The sequence below is a fragment of the Nipponia nippon genome, unplaced genomic scaffold (genome assembly GCF_047370975.1).
Source record: "Nipponia nippon isolate SJK-2023a ecotype South Korea unplaced genomic scaffold, ASM4737097v1 scaffold_11, whole genome shotgun sequence".
Classification (NCBI taxonomy): domain Eukaryota; kingdom Metazoa; phylum Chordata; class Aves; order Pelecaniformes; family Threskiornithidae; genus Nipponia; species Nipponia nippon.
The window spans coordinates 25166783-25186613 of record NW_028262302.1 but is presented as its reverse complement, the minus strand read 5'-3'; the positions used below and the strand labels follow the sequence as shown (position 1 = coordinate 25186613).

At 41.8% G+C, this 19831-nt stretch overlaps 1 protein-coding gene across 9 annotated transcripts in view; it reads left to right on the top strand.

The window, feature by feature from the left end:
- Positions 1-19831, top strand: part of MNAT1 (MNAT1 component of CDK activating kinase) — a 126443-nt gene that overhangs the window by 76168 nt on the left and 30444 nt on the right. For 8 of the 9 annotated variants that reach the window (XR_015702383.1, XR_015702385.1, XR_015702384.1 and 5 more), the window contains one exon: positions 11763-11884. Coding sequence is in view for 6 of the 9 variants with exons in the window: in XM_087747974.1 (XP_087604100.1) it covers positions 11763-11884 (122 nt within the window). In the remaining 3 variants the exon portion in view is untranslated. Of the gene's footprint in view, positions 1-10854; positions 10940-11762; positions 11885-19831 lie in introns of those variants that run through there. The other variant, XM_087747967.1, reaches the window with a different exon arrangement.

The window sequence follows — 19831 nt, the reverse complement described above, 5'->3', positions numbered from 1 at the left end:
GAAACCAAGGGAGAAAACATGGTTTTCTCAGTATATTACCAGTTGATAAAAGTTTATGTCCAGAGCTAGGACAAAGCTATTTAGGCTGGTGGTGATTTAAAGTGTGTGGTTGATTGTTAAAGCTTTTAGATATGGCCTTGCCATCTTTTGCTGAAAATATAATTTTCCCGAGTGTTATACGTCTTACCTTCATTTTCTTTTTCTTGTTAAATCTTGGACAGTTCAAAACAAAACCCAAAAAACCCCACCCTGGATTATTAAGCCAAACGTGCTGTGAAAGCTTCTTGAACAGCTTGCCTTGGCACAATGAAATTAATGTGATTATAGTCCAGCAATGGCGGGGGGGGGGGGGGGGGAATACCCCTCCAAACTGTCAGCACTTGGGAAAGGAAACACAAAAACCTGTTGTTACTCCTATGTACTGTAGAGTTTCTGATTTGCTCCCATTGACTTCAGTGATCCGGTATCAGTTACCCCCATGCCTGTAGCGACGGGTTTGTGTTTCATGTAATGGAGTGGAACGGCAATGCAGATGCACAGTAGCCCAGTGTTGCTGGGTGGATGGCTTCCAGGTAGATGGAGACTTGGGCAGACCGGCTTAGGAGGCAATTCTTCGTGGTCAGCCAAAAATCAGCTCTTGCTGGTGAGTCTCGAAGCGTGCGTGTGTGCGCATGCGCTTAGTCAGTCTCTCGTATACCTGTACGATTGTACCGCTGGTTAGACTCAAAAGACTTGGCAAATCCTATTTGTGTGGGAAGCTTGAGTGCAAAAACTTACCTAATTTACTTTATTTAAATCAATATAATCCTGCTTAAGGCCTTTTGGAAAGCACATCTAAGTGAACGGCATTGTAAGTTAACACAGCGTCTTTCGTGCTCATAATAAAAGCTAGTTTCATTTTAAAAGGGTGTGTTTATGGTTACCTTATACAAACTTTTGCTGTATTAAACGTGGAAGGACTCAATTCTCCTGCATGCACACATTGTCTTTTGTGAAATTCGTACTTAGAAGATTTAATATCTTCAAGTTTGCTTTATGATCAGCAATTCTTTGAACTCACAAATAAGAAAGTGTGGATAACTTCAAATATCTATTTGAAGTCTGATTCTAAGGAATGCTTATGTTGGTTTTGACCTTACAATGTGAAGTTTGATCTCTGTCTCAAAGCTGCAGTATTCTAGCAGAAATGTAAATACAGTCTGAACTTTTTTAAGATATCTTTTAAAATACGCTTTGTCTCCTAAAGACAGGGACTTTATTCCGGAGATCCTGGGTATTCAAACCATGGAAACGTATTTCTGTTCACAAGGGCCCTGATTCAGCAGCTGATCTCTAATGAGCAAAGCTCCCTTGCATATGCTTTCGTTTGGAAGACACCGATCAGTGGTGGTTTAGACTTGTATATAACATTTTTGGGAATTGTGAAGCTTCATAGAATAGAGAAGGGCTAAGGGTGGAAGCTGACTGAGATGATTTAGAGTTTTATATAAGCACATAAAGCTGCAAAGTTGTCTTGTTGTGTTTGGTTTTGAAAAGCTCTTATTAACTACTTTGACATCTCGCTTTTACTCTCAAACATCTGCTTCAGATTGTTTGCCATAAAAGTGTAAGAATTAATTTTGCCCTCATTTTTGTTATTGCTACCAGAAACCAAACTATTTTTATTACTTCTTGGATAGAGACTTGGACCCTGAACTATTTTCAGAGTTGAGGAGAAAATGAGTTTGTATTTTATTTTTTTTCTCCCTCACGCTCCCCCTGAGCTTACAGGTAAAGTTAATTAAGTCATAGTTTTTAAGTGCACAAAGACGTTGGGCATGGCTTGTTAAACTGTATAGTAAGCTTTACTTTGCTTTATTTGGCCCAATATTATGAGTTTTAAGGGAATTCAAATGATCAGCTCATGTTGGTTTGTTTCTGAGAACAGCAGCTGCCCTGAGCCAGGGTAAGACATTTGCATCATCTGTGGAGAGCTTAGTACATATTTTACTGTATGGAAATAACATATGAAAGTCAAAGGAATGAAAACCTCACTATATGTTTAGTCCTTTGATTAACAAAAGTTCTTAAAACTTCTTGGGGCTTCCTGTTTCTTGGATTACAGCTCGTTCGTGTTGTTTCCCAAGAAGCAGTGAGTAGCTATGGCACGCGATGTCAGTACGAGCCCTGATCTTCAGCACACCGTGTTTGAGCGATTCCTTTCCCTGTGTTGTGTATTATTAAATTTCAGGGCATTCTGGTGATGTGGGTTCTTCCAGTACTTACGTCAGAGCACATAGTAATCTTCCTTTCTACAATGGAAGCGTTGTTTTTAAGGCAAAACTGTCTTGTTATAAGCCTATAGCAGGAAATACTCAGGCAGCCTCTCTTAACTTGCTCGAAATCTGATGTTTGTGCTGCAGTTGCTTTCGCAGCAGTCTCCTCTTTCAGAATCTGTGGCGACACTTGCTTTTTTTTATTTGAATGCAAGTGTTTTAGCAAAAGGGTTCACAAAGGAGCCAGCGAACAAGATAAAACAGATGAGGCAGCTCTTATTTTTTAAATAGATAAATAGGATTTTTCTGAGACTAAGTGAAATTACCGTGTGATTGTATCGCTGTTTTGGTGCCAGCTTCTATTTTCTCTAAGTCAGATCGTAGATTTTTTTTTTTTTTTTTTTCATGGCAGGAACCATTCCTTTTTCTTTGTGCTGAGGATGCCTTAGATGTTTCTGGTTATTGTGCTGCAAGGAGCTGCAAAGCTGTAGCCACTGAAACCAGAGTAACGTAGTAGGCCATGGTGGTTCTTGGGTATGTGGAGGGACTCCTTCTGCAACGCTCTCAGGGCTTACAAGTAGACTTTCTGATCCTGCGAAGTTCTGTGAATCCTGTCCCAAAGTATTGCTAAAATTCAGGGGCCGTTGTACACTACTTTGAAAGCCGTCGTGTATCTGTGGGTTTAAGCATCGTTTTGATATAGCCATTTAAAACGTAGATGGAAACTTGCACGGAAAGCAGCTAAACCTCTCTGGAAGGACAAAGGAGTCTGTTTTATGCAGATTAAAAATACACTTGCTTCTGCTCCAGGGAGTGTTTTTGTTTAGTTTGACAAAATTAATACGCATTTTCAAAGCAGTGCTGTGAACGGCGTGTTACGTTTGCAGTGTCTCTTCCTGGCCCCAGACTCATCAGCTAATGTCTACTTGTGAGGTCTGCATGCAAATGAGGAAAAAAGTCTAGAAATAAACTACTTTCCACTTTGTTAAAAGCAGTAATTACTAAATATATTGCAAACAGGTTTCAGTTTTCATTTTAAATTTGTCCACAAATGTAAATGTAATCCACAAATATCGTGAAGGTGTCTCAAGTACTGCTAATGCCTGATGACGCTTTCTTCACTTTTCTACTTTAAACTTCAGTTTTTCTAAATTCCTCCTTTTTATCTTTTTGCATGTTTCTAATAATTCACTCTGATGTTCCTTCTTCCTGTTTTTCCTATTCTATTCGTAGTCTTCCTTTCATCTGCCTTTATTGTCCTTTTTTTCCTATTTTATTCCTTTTTTTTGTCCCTGTTGCTATAAAAACTTACCTGCTTTCTTTTGCCAGACAGTTTATCAACCTTTAGCAGTCCTCCTTAAAATCTAGCTATTCAAAGAATCTCACGTTATTTCTTCTCTTTATCAGGCAGACATAAGCCATGCTGAATGTGGTGTTCTACATCTTTATCGACGTTTATCTAGGCTGTAGGCTCAGTAAAACAGGGAATATGTCTCTGATTTTCACACCACACACACAGTTTCTCATCTTCTACAGACTGAGGTCAGCTGTCTGCTTGGTTTTATTATTTTAAGCAGTCTTTCTTTTTAAATCATCTGTCAGACTCTACATTCCTTAAAAACGATGTTGTATAGCTGTGGCTATTTGGATGGGGAGGAGCTGCTTTAGAGGATCCCAGGAAAGAGGAGATAGCGGAGTACAGCGGTGTATGGTTCTTTGTGAGCTTCTATTCTACTAATAAAGCAGCTAATTTTTGCAGGTTCCACTGTTCTCCAGGAAATCCTAAATAATTTTCTTGCGTAATGGAGGGATCATATCAATGGAACACTAAGCTTTACTGCAACAAAATCGGAACACCAGTAGATGTGGCTGTACCAAGACTCAAACAATCGTCGCTGGTCGGCGAGCGATGCGCAGCTATTGCTGTGCTCTGACCTCCGCTGGTGTGTCTGTCCCTCTCTTAATGTTATGTGTCAGGATAGACAAAGTGGCGTTTGTCAAATTGATTTCTACTTCACATCCCTTGAAAAATTAGGCCCTTAATGTGGGTATTTAAAACAATATTATGTTAAAGCCTTTAATCCTGTAATTAGACTGGCTACTGCAGAGCTTGTGCTTTGTTGATAGCCAAATCAAAATCATCAAGGCTCCAGAAGTCTGATGGTAAAGATGCAACAAAAGTTTGCTTAATTCTCCTTAATGCTGCATTACTAACATAGCACATTGGGAATCGGCATAACAAACTGAACAGAGCATCGACTTCGAGTCACGTTGTCTCTGAAAAATGGGAAGAACCTGCGGTTGTACCCCGAGAAGGGCCACGTCAAGCCCTGCGAAAGCCACAGTAGGAAGAAGAATGCGTGAGCTGATAGTGAGGTTTGCAAATGCAATTGGCACTCCCGGGGTGTCCGAATGGCACACAGCAGCCAGTTCGTGGCATGCTCTTCAATCTAGCTGAAAGTGGCCAAGCAGATACCGGGTGCAGGCTAGACGTCCTGGGAACCAGAGCAGAAGGTGCAGAAGCAGTTCAACTTCTGCGTGCAGCACGGTGGATTGCACAAAAGTGAGTTAAGCACTTAGGAGCTGAGACCGAGTTGGGAGCAAGATTGAGAAACGAGTGCTGAAAACCAGGAAGGTGACCTGTGGGCTTATTAAGTGACATGAAAATGCTGTTGTGTTTTAATTGTTTCCAAAACCAGTGCTGTCTTGTGTACCGGGCTGTCCTTTGAACAGTGCCGGAGATTTTGAGGAAAGCTTGGCAGTTTCTGCCAGAACCCTGGAGTCTCCGCTGAAAACAAGCGAGTGACTCGTTGCAGCAAACATCCCGACTGTCCCCTGAATCCTAACGGGGCTTCAGCAGCCAGCGTCGGAGAGGACCGTACCAACCAGGCGCTCCGATCCACTGACGTGAAGAAAGGGCACCAGGCGTTTCTGTGAAGAGAGCAGGCACTAATTCCTGGTACTGGCGCTGACCCAGAAGAATTGTATTTCGGCATGTCAGATGGACACGGGCTTTCTTCTCAGAGATTAGAGAAATGAGGCTTCTTGGCAGGAGCTTAAAGATAAGTCTCGTCGGGTAATTACTGATGTCAGAAAGTTGTAAAGGAAAATTTTGGAGGCAACTAGAACTGATGGTGTGATTTAGCCCATGTCGCTCCACAGTTAATTTCCCAGGTACCTCTTTGTGTGTAACCCATCACATCTATGTGACTGTCTTTGTTAATAGCTTCTTCGGTGCCGTTGATCTCTTGCTGTATTTTTGCCATTCCTAAAGAAAGCACATCTTTTAAACCTGTTTTGGCATTCAAAAATCAAATTAAGTTACTGTGGAGGGGAAAAAAAAGTCTAAATTTAGTCAGACTGTTACTAGGCATCTGAAGTCATCTACCCCGGAGAGAAGGGGGGTTGTCAGTTTTACATCTCTTGGCCTGCCACGTGTGGTCAGGTTCTGTTTTTGAGATCAACAGGAAAACTTATATTGATTTTGTTGGTTTCTGTCAGATCATTTGTTCTCTTTCTGTTTTGCTACTGGGATATCCCCAGAGCACTTTTCATAATTGAGTAAAGAAATTAGATTTATTGTTTGTTTTCAAGAGCAGAAGAAAGCAGTTGGTTTCAGATATTTAAGTCTTCAGAGAAGCCTCACTGGCACTGGAATTTTAGGCTAAGGAATGGAATTATGCATTTTAGTTTGACATTCTTTGTGTTTATTTAAAAAAGCTGTGGAAGACAGGGAGGGTAAAGGTTACAATAATATTAACTGAGCCCTCCAAATCTATCAGTTTTGTTCTGCTTTTCGTGAGTATTACTGTAGTCAATGCAAGTAGTTAATCAGAATCAGAAAGCCATATTAGCATTGCTGACATGCATTTGTCAGTAGTAAATTGGGAGGGTGGAAACTGGGGGGGGGGGGGGAAAAAACAACCCCAAAAAAACCCAACCCAGCTTTTGGCTCAGACCACGTTGCCTAAGATATTTGCATTAATATTGTTCTGTAAGAAATTGTGTTGACATGAAATCTTTCCAAAAGCTGAATTCTGTTGTAAGCTTAACAGTAAAATTGTTTCCTAAGACTGCTTATACTGAAAAATTCAAGGAATTTATAGTTTTGTTTTAACATTTGCTTGAAAGCATTTGGATAACGACACGCTGAGATGATGGTGTATCAGAAAGGGTCTTTGTTAACCTTTCCGTCGTGCCGCGTACAATCGAAGCGATGCTCGGGATGTGCTGTAGCAGCATCGTGCCCTGGCATCCCTCAGTGCTTGGTTTCTTTTCGACCAGCCGTGCGCTCCTTACGCCAGGCTGGGGAGGGCTGGGTGAAAAGAGTTAAATAAAAATAACGTTGCTGCAAACTGACTTAATGAGACTTAGCACACAAATACTACTATTTCTGTTATCTGACGAGTGCTGTGTTCTGGTAGTATGGTGATAGCAGACCTGAGTAAGTTCCGAAGCAGAAAAAAATTAAAAAAGCAGAAAGATTGGCGAGATCATCTAGTCCAGCCGCTTCCAGTACAGAAACATGCTTTGTCTGGACAAGTTTTACTGACCCCAATCTCTGGCTTCTGTCTCTTGCCTCGGGATGTTTTTGTGGCATAGCTGTTCCTCCTCTTTCCCCTGCTAGTGCATTTTTGGTGTCAGTCTCCTTTCTCCTCCTCCTTGGCACTTGAGAGATTTCTGAGAAGACTGTCAGTTGTTATTTTCTTTTTGCTGCCGAGGGAAGGAGGTGAAGGAAGGCAATGTTGTTTTGGAGACAGGGAAAGGGAGAGACGACAGGATGGGAAGAAGTGTGAACGCTGCACCTTGAGCTGATGTTTCTGGACTCTGTGTGCTAAAATAACCTCTTTCTGCTAGCAGGCAAATGCTGATGTACCTGGCACTTGCCAAGAGTCCCTCCCCAAACCCCTGTGTGAAAGGTGCACTGATGCGCTATAATTTTGATGCTCTAATAGCTGCGACTTTTCCTAAAAGGACGTTGTTTTTGTTTAAAATAAGCTCCTCGTCACTGCAAAGGCAGCTCTTCTCTGTATATAATCCATGGCTTTTTTTTTTCTTAATGCCATGTTGTATTACAGTCTGATACAGAAATTGGCTACTGCTTTTCTTTCTTATTATTTAAACTGAGGCATGTGTCAAACAGCGTATCTAGGATAGTGAAAAGTAAAGCAGCCCGTCGGTTTTATTTGTAATGCAAAGACATTATTTAACACCCCCCCCGGCCTTTAATCCTGCATTTCTCTCATCTGAAACCATACAGGACATGAATGGAAAGTCAGTTGCTCACAAATCCATTGCTGTGCAGTCTTTTACATAAACAAAGTCATAAGGATAAGCAAATGCCTTCCTTCTAATTAGCAGTGTGTTTTGTGGTTCCATACATTCCAAAACGTAATGGACAGCTACAGTGCCTAAAATAATCCCGGAGAAAAAACTCATATGCCACGAAGATAGGGGTGGGAGGGCGAAGAGGCAGGAAAATGTGTTGTCTCTGTTCTTGGAAGCCTTTTCTATCTCCATTTGGATACTGTCAGCTTGTTTTACACAAACATTACAGCATCCGAGGGGAATTAGAAATACTTACCCATGACCACAACGTCAGATCCTAGGTTTGTCAGGAGAAAGCAATGCAAAAGCAGGACCTTGGACCCGCTGCTTTCAGTTTGGTTTTAGCATGCTGATAAATGCCTCCCAATGCTGGAAAGAGGTAAGGCTGGCTGTCTAGGTGGAATACAGGAAATCTTAAAAATCTTACCTCATAGACGTGAAATGTTTTCTGGATTGTAAAAGTGCTGTGTAAGTCCTAAGTAACAGTTATTGTCTCTTGTGATGTCTCTGAAGTTACACAATGGCTTCCCTTTTATACCAGTCTTTTATGAAATGGCTAGGGACCACTCAGGACAGAGAGCCAAAACTGAGATACTACTGGTCAGATGGCTTTTAAATGAGATAGTATTTGTCAAATTGAGCCTTTTAACTTCAACAAGAATTTTTGTAAATGCACCTTGTCCCAACATCAGTGGAAATAGGAAAGGCAACACTTTTCACTGTTAAGTTTTCATAGGTTTCCGTCCCAACCTTTGTGCACCGATGTGTGCCGTACTCGGTGTTGTGACCGCACTGTAATCTGCACAGGGCTAAACAAGTTGGCAGCCCACGAGCTCAGGAGCCTGCGTGGCCACACCGCTGTACTTGCACTGCAAGGAGTCGGCGGTGTAGATACAGCCTGTTCATATCCAGAATATCTACAGAGCTGATGTGGTTGCAGGGCTTGACCAGGCTTCAGCCCCTTTCAGGTGGGAATGTATGTTCTAACACTCATGCTTCCATCTAACCCTTTCCCAAATCAAGGCAGGCAAAAATCCAGTTTATGGGAAAAAGCCTTGACTTAAAGGCCACACAGCTATAGGGCAGAAACAACAGCCGGTTGTGGGTTTTGTTTCGTGTTGTTTTTTTTTTTTTTTCTCTTTTTTTGCTCTCCCATTGCTAAGTGGAATGTAATCCATGTTGCCAAAGCCCATCAGCTGAAGTTGTGATTTTGGGGAAACGAAAACAACTGACCTGTGTCATACAGCTGCACAATCTCCTTGAGGTGCAGATCTGCTGGCTGGACACAAACCAGTGCAGTTGTTTTGTCATGCAAGGGTACGTACTGGTTCCTAACGCTTGCACCTTGGCCCAATATATAGGTGAGAAAGATGTAGGAGAGAGCCAGTGCTTTGAAACTGATCTTGATGAACCAGAAGTGAGCTGCCAATATTTAATGGTGACGATAATTAACTAGTGGAACAACTTACCTAGGGGATGTGCCTAGACCTTTATGATCTGAAATCTTTAAGTCTAGATTGGACGCCTTTCAAAAGAAGGAGCTCTGGCTGAACTGCCAGTCCCTGGGCTTCGTACAGGAACACAAAATGTCCTGGCCCGTGCTGGACATGAGGTCAGACCAGCTCAAGGATGGACAGTTTCTGTATGCTGCTCCTCTTCCGATGTTCTGCTCTCTGGGCCACCACAGTGCACTGTTTTTTGCAATACAGAAATACCTCACAGAAAGGTCCTGGCACAGCTTGGTGGCTTCCCCATGACGCATTCACCAGTGCCCACCATACTGCTGGCGTGCTGCCCAGTCAGCCTCCCCACCGTTCATAGGCAGCTCCCTTGACCATGGGACAGTAAATGACCATCATGATCCCTTCTGGCACCTTGGGAACCTCACAGAGAGAGGAAGACAAACAAAACATTTTCATCCTATCCTCCCAGGAGTCCCCAGACACAGAGATGGGCATCTGTAGCAGCAAAAACGGTGATGGGGAAAGAGGCTGGTGATGAGCCCGGTCTGTTTGTTGGGAGCTTTCCTGTGTCTCTCGGCCAATGTTGGTAGAAGTCACTCTCGTTAAAAAAGTGTTAGGAATGCACCAGTGGCAACTCTGCTAACAGCGAGCAGCTGTTCCGGTGGTGCCCTCCAGAGATGTGGCTTCTGCAATCTGAGCTGCTCCTTTTTTCCATGCACAAGTAATTTCCCAAAATATTTATCACGGTTTTGATCTTTGCCTGAAACTGAATTTTCTTTTCTATGGCTAGAATAAAATTGCTCTGGATTTGGAAAGACTGAGACTTTTCACTCACCAGATGAGGGTGTACACATGTGAAATATTGACATGTCTTTCCCCTTGGTTTGGTTAGAGACAAAGATATTGTTAAAATATAAATCTAAAAGTCGTATTTAAACGTTAATCTCTTACAATGGGTGTAACATGCCCACGTGAATGTAGCTCCAAAGTATAATATTTTCATGAACCTGAACAGATTGTAAATTGGCAACTTCTAGCAATATAAAAAGACCCTGCGTTTGTATCTTAAAACATCATCAAGTGGGATTAAAGCTGAATTCTTGACTTTTCTTTCCCTACTCTTTTTTTTTTTTTTTTTTTTTTAAATGTGTGGTTGCCTGGTTTTAATGTTGCAGCAATAGTTTGTGGCACAGAAATAACAGTATGCTAACTGTGAAAGTTGGAGCGACTCATGGCTGACTCGAGAACTTTCTTCACCACGTTTCGCCTTCAGGACGCTGTCACCGTACCAGTGTTAGCAGCAGCCCCGCCACGCGCCCCGGCAGTGCAGAAGAAGCCCAGAACTATCTGTTTTCATCACACACACACAGCCGTTCCGATGGAAAACTTGAGCTGCTGATATTTCCATAGAGATTGGCCTAGATCCGTGATAGCACTTCTCAAGGACTGACGTCTTCAGTTTTCTTAGCCATTTTCTGCAACTCTAAACAAAAATATCCATGCTCCAAATTCAGAAAGGTCACTGTCCTCAACCACAAATTAATTAACAGCTTTCCCCTTCTACTGACTTTTTTTTATCTCTCTAGTTAATTTTAACCCAGTGTCCCAGATCAGGAGCCTTTAGTTTCCACTTGAGGGATCAGATGCTTACATGAGCGGCCCCAGGGAAGTGAAGCTCAGTAAGTGATCACCAGTGGGAGCCAGGGTTATATACGGCATTACACCGTGGAAAGCTTCCGATCTCCTGTTGCAGACAAAATGTCTACAAAAACAATACTACTACTTTCCTAAATTCCTGTGTTTTGCAGATGTGAAGCTCAGTTTCTGCGGGGGAAGCCAAGCTGTTTTGGGGGAGCTCACAGTGCTGTCTTTTTGCTGCTGCTGCTAATTTTTGTGAGCACCATAGAATACAGTAGAAAATTGAAACTGTGTGAAAGATCAACAAATCAGTGTAGAATGTCACGCAGCAACATCTGTTAACTTTGGCTCTATCTCATATCCTCCCGACCCCTCCTTTCCAGCCACAAGTCTCCTGTTTTGTGAGAGCTCAGAGTGATAGGGACTTGGGGGGGGGGGGGGGACGGGGACGTCTAGCTGTTTCTCAGTCGTCTGAAGGGCTTGCAAAAGTACCATCTGGAATGAAAATTTGATGTTTGTGTGTTTCTATATTTTTAGTTATGAAACAAATGGGAATTTGCTGAATGAATTAATTGTATTGCGCTGTAAAAGTCTGTCTTGAGAGCCATTATGTATGGGAGCTTACAAAGCCTGCAGAGAGAAATGAGAGCGGCTTCCCTTTCTAATTAGGGCTTTCAGGAAATCGATTACAGAATCAAATAGGTTTGCTCAGAGACATTTATTTGATATTACTTCTGATAAACGAAATTTTTACCTAATAATAATTTTACTAGTGACACTGGAAGCAGCTCTCTAACAGTAAACCTGCCTTCAATAAAACTTTCCCCTTTCCTTCCTACCTTGTCCAAACAGTTACAGCTAATGAAACATTACTTCCAAACTGTAGATCCCAGTAAAAAATTTAAATCGTGAAGAAATGAGTGATATAGTAGATAGCATGTTCTTAATGGGATGGTCTTCGTCTGGACCAGGTTAATGGTATAAGCTTGTTCTTGCATTGCATTTAAAAAAAGTCAAAACAAAACCTTGACCTCATATGTAGAAATGTTTTACTTTTTTTTTTTTTTTTTTTTAACAGGGTCAGCATATTTCACTAGCTCCCATTCAAAAGCTAGAGGAAGCTTTGTATGAGTATCAGCCTCTGCAAGTGGAGACATATGGACCACAAGTTCCAGAGCTTGAAATGCTGGGAAGGCTGGGGTAAGTAACACAGCAAGTTTTAATTCCCATTTCATGGCATTATAGCTGGGACTGTTACCATCTTCAGTTTGCCAGCACGTAGGGGTTTTTTTTCTTTTCCTTTTTTCTTTTTTTTTTTTAAGGATCTTACCGAAATACTAGACTTCCTGCCCAACCAACATTTTGTTTGGGTGGATAAGCTGAAATTTTTGGTCCTCTAGCCTTTATAGATCTATTGAGAGCTGGACTGGATTGCATTAGTGTTTTTAAGGTTGTCCTTGGCAGTCATAGTGAAGTAGCTGTTCATTTTCAGTTGCACGGTATTAAAAAATAAATAAATAAAAATCTGGGGCTTAATTTACCCAGCTGTAAGCCAGTAAAAATATTAAAGTTGGGCTGTTTGCCATGGAAAAGGGTAGATTTACTTGTCGACTGCTGTCTACAGTCAAACTGCGTTTGTGAGAAATGAAGCACAGAGCTTAACTTTGTGAAAAAAACAGAATACAGGGCTGGTCCGGCAGCTTGGCGGCATCGTGGTGTGCAGCCATGTTTGGAAGGGAGCTTGGGAGCCTGCTGTGTCCGGGTAATGGAGGCTGGGAAGTCCCAAAGTGATGTGCCTGCTTTCCAGAGACGTGCTCGTGGCTGAAACGCCACCTGAAAACGCGTAGCTACTGGGATAGCGAGTGTCACCCAGCTCGTCGTGGCCTAGCTTTCAAGGTCACCAGCACTTACGGTGGCTGGAAAATTACATGGCAGAATGAACTTGCAGACTGGCAAGGCAAGAAAGAGTTTAAAAGCCAACAGTTTAGGTTTGACTGTGCAATATGGGAAAACTGAAGCCACAAAGTACTGAACAAAGTTGAGGCACTTTAGTATGCAGTTTCAGAGACCACTGAAACACAAACAGGAATCCCATCTAGTTCACTGGCACAGGAGAAATTGTATCTCATCCAGAAAATGATAGAGGTAGATAGACTTTTTAAAGTAAATAAGCAACCTAATGGTGCTTCAGAAAATTCAAGGATGTCTGGAATGGAGGTTGTCTCCATTTTTATTGTTTCTATGTCCTCCTGATGCCTGTAACTTTTATTACCTGATATCAAGCTTCTGAGACCAAATATTAATTAGCAGTTTCAACTTGGGCAGAGCCAGACTCAGCCTTCACTGCCTGTTTGGATGGAGCACAGCTGTGAGGGACCTCCCATGTGAGGGGAGCCTTGAGGCCCTCTCAGCCCTAAGCCTCATCACAAATGAAAATGCGTGGGGGGGGGGAAAAAAGATGACTTGTGTAGGGAGGACTCCCCGTCCCTTCGCGTGTGCTCCCGTAAGGTGAGTGCTGGTGTCCAGATCCGGCGGGAGCCCCGTGCTCTCCGTGTCCATCCCACCTAACCGCCTGGGACACTGGTTCGAAGGCAACCCAACACCTTGCAAAACAAAATCCTTTAAATACTACAGTTGCGTTGCAACGTCTGCGCGCGAGCGTATTTGGAGCAGGGTTTGCAAACAACGCTCGCAGTCTTTTCTTGGAGACACTTGGACACATGCGTCATTTTACTCCTCCAAGCGTGAACCGCCAGGGTTGTTCGGCTTGGCTCTGGAGGCGATGAAAGGGTTAAGAGCGGCAGGGGTGGTGGGTGGCTGTGGTAGCAAGGGGAGGTGCGTGGGTGGGTGGTGGTGCCCACCAGAAGAGTTCTTCTGAGTCCTGAGGCTGTTTGCAATTCCAAAACAAATACCTCGATGCTGTGGGTTCCCAGCCAGTACAGCTCTGACCCTATTCCATGGGGCGTCTGACATACCTTAAACTATTCGAGGCTATTTGCTTATGTATTTGTGTTGCCCTGTTTATATGAACTCATGCGCATTTCCTGTTGATGATGAAAGCTTAACTAATGTGCCCCAGGCCCTGCTGGGGGGGGTTCAGACAGCTGCGTACAGCTGCATACAGCTGCCTGGGTGAGGCAGGAGAGCTGGGCACAACCTTAGCCACTCCTGCAAAAGTGTTTTTTTTTTTTTGTTTCCTCTTCATTTGGACTCATAAGGATGGGTTAAATCTAAATTTTTGTTTGTTTGTTTCTCCCGCTTTTCATGTTCTCGTTAATCATTTTGCAGTCTGGCTATTTATTGCTGCTAAACAATTCCCTCAAATGTGCAGGCTATTATCATCTGAGCTTCTGGAGCCAGAATTATTGCAAAGACACTGCCAACCTGGAGACTTTGAATTCGCTTCTGGTAGTGTAATTTATTGACTTTTTTTTTTTTTAAAAAAGATACAGTTTATTATCTTCAAAACACTCAGTAGAATGGGCTTTTTGAGTGTTCACATCTTAACCTCTTACCTTCTGCAAGACCCACTTTAGGTTTCAGCATCAGTGTAGCTTTTCTTTCTTAGTAAACTGCTGTAATGAAGGAGACAGCTGGCAAGAAGGTTTCTAGCAAAGAGCAAGAAAAAGGGTGAATCCTTAAGGGAACATTTAGAATATTTGTTAGGGATCTTTTATAATTAAAAAAAAAAATTGCTTTTTAAGATGACTTATTTTACTTGTTCATTAGGCTTTACAAAAAACTTTGTGTGCAGTCCAATAAACTTGATTCTGCATCCTCCCACTGCTCTTCTGTATGGATTTTGCATGTTTTGCAAAAAAGGAAATTTATGTTCAAACTGTTTTGAGAAATTTGTTTTCAGTTTCTCTTGGGGCTGTAAATTTTCTTTTTTTCTGTGTACTACAGAAAAGCATTAACATCCTTATGATGCATTTTTTGCTATTGTGTTGGAAATCTGAGAATGACAAAGAAATAGATTTTTTTTTTTTTTTCAACATAAACGATTGGCGTAATGTGTAGGGGTTTGTCCTTCAGGTGTCCATCCCGCGCGCCCGCCCCCCCCCCCCCCCTTTTTTTTTAATTGAGGAAAATTTTCTGGACATAAGGAAATGTAGGCAATAATCCTGAATTATATGGCTTTCTGGGAGCAATATGTATTGCACTAACTTGTAGACAGTATTTAACCTTCTGGCAGGGGGAGCGAAGCTTTCTCAGAGCCAGCCTCTGATACAGGTTCCCTTGACCCCGCACCTGGGGGGTTCCTGCAAGGAAGCCTCAGTGGCTGATGGTCCCCTGAACCACACTGAAGGTTGGTGATGGTTTGATCGGGGTGGCAAAGGTCACTTTGGGTGTTCAGCCTGTGTGGCCAGCGCATGTCTGGCTCAGCTGTCAAATGGAAATGTGACTTGGAAGGAAGAAGGGGAGAAGACGTGCATGAGAGCGTCTCCTAAACCTGTGGTGCTGTCCTTGGAGAAAAGTGGGGTCTTGGGTCACTGTCACGTACCCGTCCTGGAGGCAAGGCTCTATAGCTGCCTGTCCCTCCATGATGGCTAATAGTCCTGGGTCTGTGTGACTTGGTCACTACTCTAAATGACTGAAGTGTTCAGTGACGTGCATTGGGATATTGGTGGTTTCTGGGTGGAGTTGAAGGCAGCCTGCCGATGGGAGTCGTGGTTGGAGAGCCCTGTCTTATCAAAGGCCCTACTAGCACTTCTGTAGTCACCAGAAACAGTTAGGTTGGTGTAGTTTGAGTAAAGTGGGGAGGCTCATCTTTTGGTTCAAATCAGTCCAAATCTGTTGAACTGCCAACGTCATCGCAAGGCTGCGTGACCTACCATGGCTTTTGGGGAGAGGAGGTGTGTGGTTCAGAGAGTGAGCATGAGCGCCTGGATGCTCGGGGACTCACTATTGCTTTACTTCCAGGTTTTCCTAGAGGGGTAAAAAAGGCCTGTCTTTTTTTCTTCTTTTTTTTTTTTTTCCTTCTGATATTTTAGCTGAGCAGACTGAATTTGTGTGGTTGGAGGTCTGGATTTTTCTTACTGCAAAACAAAAGAAATGAAAAATATAACAAACTCTGACATGCTAAGTAGTGAAAGACCAAAACAGGATAGGGGAGGAAATAGGTTTGTTGTTTTAAAAATGTATGTTTGTTATGTAGTTTTGATTAAAAAAAAAAAAAACAAAAAAAAAAAAACAACAAAAAAAAACAAACCGAAGCAAAACAAAACAAAAAACCCCTGAGGATCAAAATGGTGTTTGTTTGAGGTCCTGAAAAATACAAAGACATTCTTGGCATTAATTGTAAGCGTGTACAGCTAGCAGGAGCGGCCACACAGCGTTCTCACACCAAGTATTTACAGCTGTGGAAGAGCCATACACAAGCTACTTAAAAACTGAGTATAAATCAAAAATCTGCCTATGTGATTAACGTTTTGGGTAAAGATGTGTGAACTTCATGTCTCAAAGTTTAGAAACGGTCTCTTATAATCCAAAGTGGATCGTGCCCTTAACACAGTGCCAGGCCCATTCTCACAAAATAGAGGTAATTTACAAGTAAGATTAAAAATTTCTGTTTGCACTCCACTTAAAAATTCCCTGCCTTAACAGAGAACTTTTGTGCAGACCTTGTAATCAAGTCAAGCCTGGGCTGCTTAAAATAAAATTGTTTGCCTATTAAACTTTGTCTGGAGAGATATATCCTGAATATACACATACGTATATAAAAAATCGAGTTTGCTCCAAAAAATCTTTGCTTTTCTTTAGGGAAAAATGTGACTTCCCTTTTTTTCATGTATAACCACATTGTTAGGAGCACCAGTTAATTAGTGTTTTGTTTAAATATGATGCAAAAATAAAGTTCAATGGTGAACACTAATCTAATGAGGATAGGTAATATACTTTGATAATTTAAAAGTTAAATCTAAGCAAAACGTCATTTTAAGAGGTGAGGGTAAGTACTGAAGCAAAATCAGCATGCTGTGGAAGTCTGTACATACAACAAATGTGTTTTAGCCCACTGGGCTTTTTATAATGAACAACTGGATTGATTCATTCCTTTTTTTTCCTAGTGTAGGACAGCTCAGTCATTTTAAATTTCGAATTAAGATGAGGAGGTTGGATTTCATGTCTGTTAGAGCTTTGCTAGCATTTAATTTTTAACTTTCATTTCAAGTGGAAAATTTCTGCATATTTCTTTGTTGTACAGTGTTGTAGTGTAATTTGAAACACATGTAGAGTTCTGGCACTTAATCTAGAAATGACTCGTGTAACTTCTTTGCTGTCAGTCATAGTATTTTTTTTTTTTTTTTAAGTGAGGCAATAGTAAGGATGCTCTCTAAACTATTCTTAAACCATAGTTGATCTGGACTTTGGCCGGATTAGTTTTTCTAAAATGCTGTCAGTGTCTGTGTTGGGTTCAAGACAGTGAAATAACTGAGAATTGATTTTGAATGGGTGACAGGACCACTGGGCTTTAAAAGTTGTAGCAGGTGATTTTTCACATCTGCTCTCTTTGTCATTGGGGTATGCAGATATTTCTTAAATCTTGGAAAAGGAGAAAAGCTGCAAATGACGGGCTTATTTGATCTGCTTTGGCCCATTGATTTTGAACACTGAATTCATTCTGCTCCTTTGAATAGAATAGAGTTTCTCAATAAGCTCAGTAGTCAGAGTCAAAAGATTGAGTAAGAGCAAGGAAAGCTTGTCTTGCTTTGGAGACCGTGTAGAGGGCTGCACTCCTTCTTGCAGGAATTTTCTTGGCTACTGAAGCATATGGTCTGAATTTCCCAGTGTCTCCTGTTGCAGGGCCTGATCCCCAGTAGAAAGATTTCTGTCGGCTGCAATGCGTTTTGAATCAGGCACCTAATGAATGAGAATTGGCAGGTAAGAAGTGATTATTGCTTTAAAGACACAGCTACATTTGCATGCAGCCTTTTAAAGTGAAGTATTCTTCATTTTACCACGAATAAGTGAACAAAAACCTATGCATGACAATAGAAGCACTAGGTGGGTACACTTTTTTGGAATAGTCAATACGTCCAAGTGTGCTGTCTTTTTCAAGAGAGGATGGAACAAGGAAACAGAACTGTGTGTAAACCATCTTAATTTGATTTGATGTAGAAACTGTCTTTTATTGCTTTAGCGTACTACAGAAATCCTACCGCTTTCGTCGTAGGATTTTGGAAGGATGCAAATTTAATATAGAGGAGGTAGATCAGCACCAATTTTTCCAGCTGAATGGCAAACGAGGAAAGGAGTGCAGCCTTTAGTAAGTCTGAAATCTTACTGTTTAAGAAATCAGCTTTCTGGCAAAAATGTCTATGAACATTTCAAACGACACCCTGTAGTATATGGTGTTTTGCATGGAGCTCTTCTGTCAAGGTCATTAGCAATTGAATATATTAAAAGTGAACTGCTTATGAAATGGGGAGTTTTGCTTCCTGCCCGCCCACCTGTGGGTATAGTGTGGGTTCTGTAACTGTAAAAGGTCTCGAGAGGGTTATAAAAGCAGAGAATATGGAAAATATATAAAGAAACAAAGAAGGAAGCCTGCATACACCATGTAGTTTCTTATATGTAGAGTTGGCTGTAGTTGTATATGTACCACTAAATTAACCTCAAAAGCTGGCCGTGACAGCAGAATGTCCATAGTAATTGTTTTTGTTGGCGTTTGGCTTCAAAATTAACTCATCGATCTAACATGAGTCTCTGTACTCAGAATACTGGTCTGGTAATGTTTTTTTACTTTTTCATGCAGTCATGGAAAAAATATGTTTCTGCTCGAAGCAGTTGTCAAACAAGCTTCTTTCATCGACAATCAGACACAGGGCAGCTGAGTAAGGCTGTTTAGTCTAGAATAAATACTCGAGAGATTACAAGGTCGCTGTAGGAAATGTAATTATACCATTTATTCCAGAATAGTCTTTTTGTAGTGTGGGCTTGCAGCATACTAAATCATGCATTTATTAAAATACATATAATATGAAGAAAAAAAGTCAGAGTCTTAGTATAAGGAATGGAGAAGTGTCTGGCAAACTGTACTACAGGATTAACTAGTAAATATTTAAAATTGCTTCAAAAAAATCAGGATGGTAATACTGGCTTTATTATTGAAAATTGGTAGGAGGTGAACCTTGAACTGTCTCCGCAGGTGTAGAGGCAATGCTGCTAAGTAGGCAGCTGAAACAGCATCAGGCAAAGCTGTCTGCACATGGGTTATAACGTGGCAGGAGGCATCCAGGAATTGCGTGGGCCAAATGCCCTATTTTCTGCACCCTTGTGTCTCACCAAATCAAAGCCTTGTTACTACCAGCCACTTAAAAATCTCTGATCGTCTGTGATAGTTCTTATCTGTTACTGAAAGCGCTTCTCGGCTTTCATCCTTCCCTTCATCCCCTGCATTGATGTAACTATTGATGTATGCTTCTCCTGTGACTTTGTATGTCCACAGACTTTACTCCTTAGCTGTCCTCCATTAGCATAGAAAAAAATATTTTTGTAGAAGTTAAGTTTTAGATCTTCTGTTGCTTCTCTGAAATTATGTGGGAAGTTTGAGGTCCGTAGCTTTTGTGCTCGGTGTTTTCCTTTACTTTTTTCCCCCTTCCTTGCTGCTCCTGTACTCCATTGTGTTGCCCTTTTTGGGTCTTTCTGTGTTTCCTCAGCCAGATGTGTAATTGCACTGGAAATTGTGTAGTTGCCACAAGAAAAACGATACGTTTTGGATGTGCAGGAGTGGCCTTTCCTGCTTATCTCCCGCTTCAGCAACAGGAGGGCCTCAGTATCCTCAACTTTTGTAGTTCTTCCTGGGACAGAGCCCTAAAATGCTTTGTTTAAGCCCAGTGTTAGACTACAGAGGCAGGAACGCCTTAGCGATGAGGAGCAAAGTCTGTCCGGTGACGGTCATGGAGAATATGGGAGCTCCCTGAGGACCACTGCTGAGAGGAAGATCTCCTCCTCTTGATCAGCCTCTGAGCATCACTCCTGCTTTGTACTCGGCTGTAAGGAACGGCAGAGAGATGTCATGGCAAGGAGTTGCTCTGGAGCAGTCTAGGCAAACACTGTCATGGTTTTCGGAAGGGTCTTGTTTAGATGGACTAATCTTTTAAATTATTTATTTAGTCTTGGATGTAGTTGAAGCAGAAAGGTGAG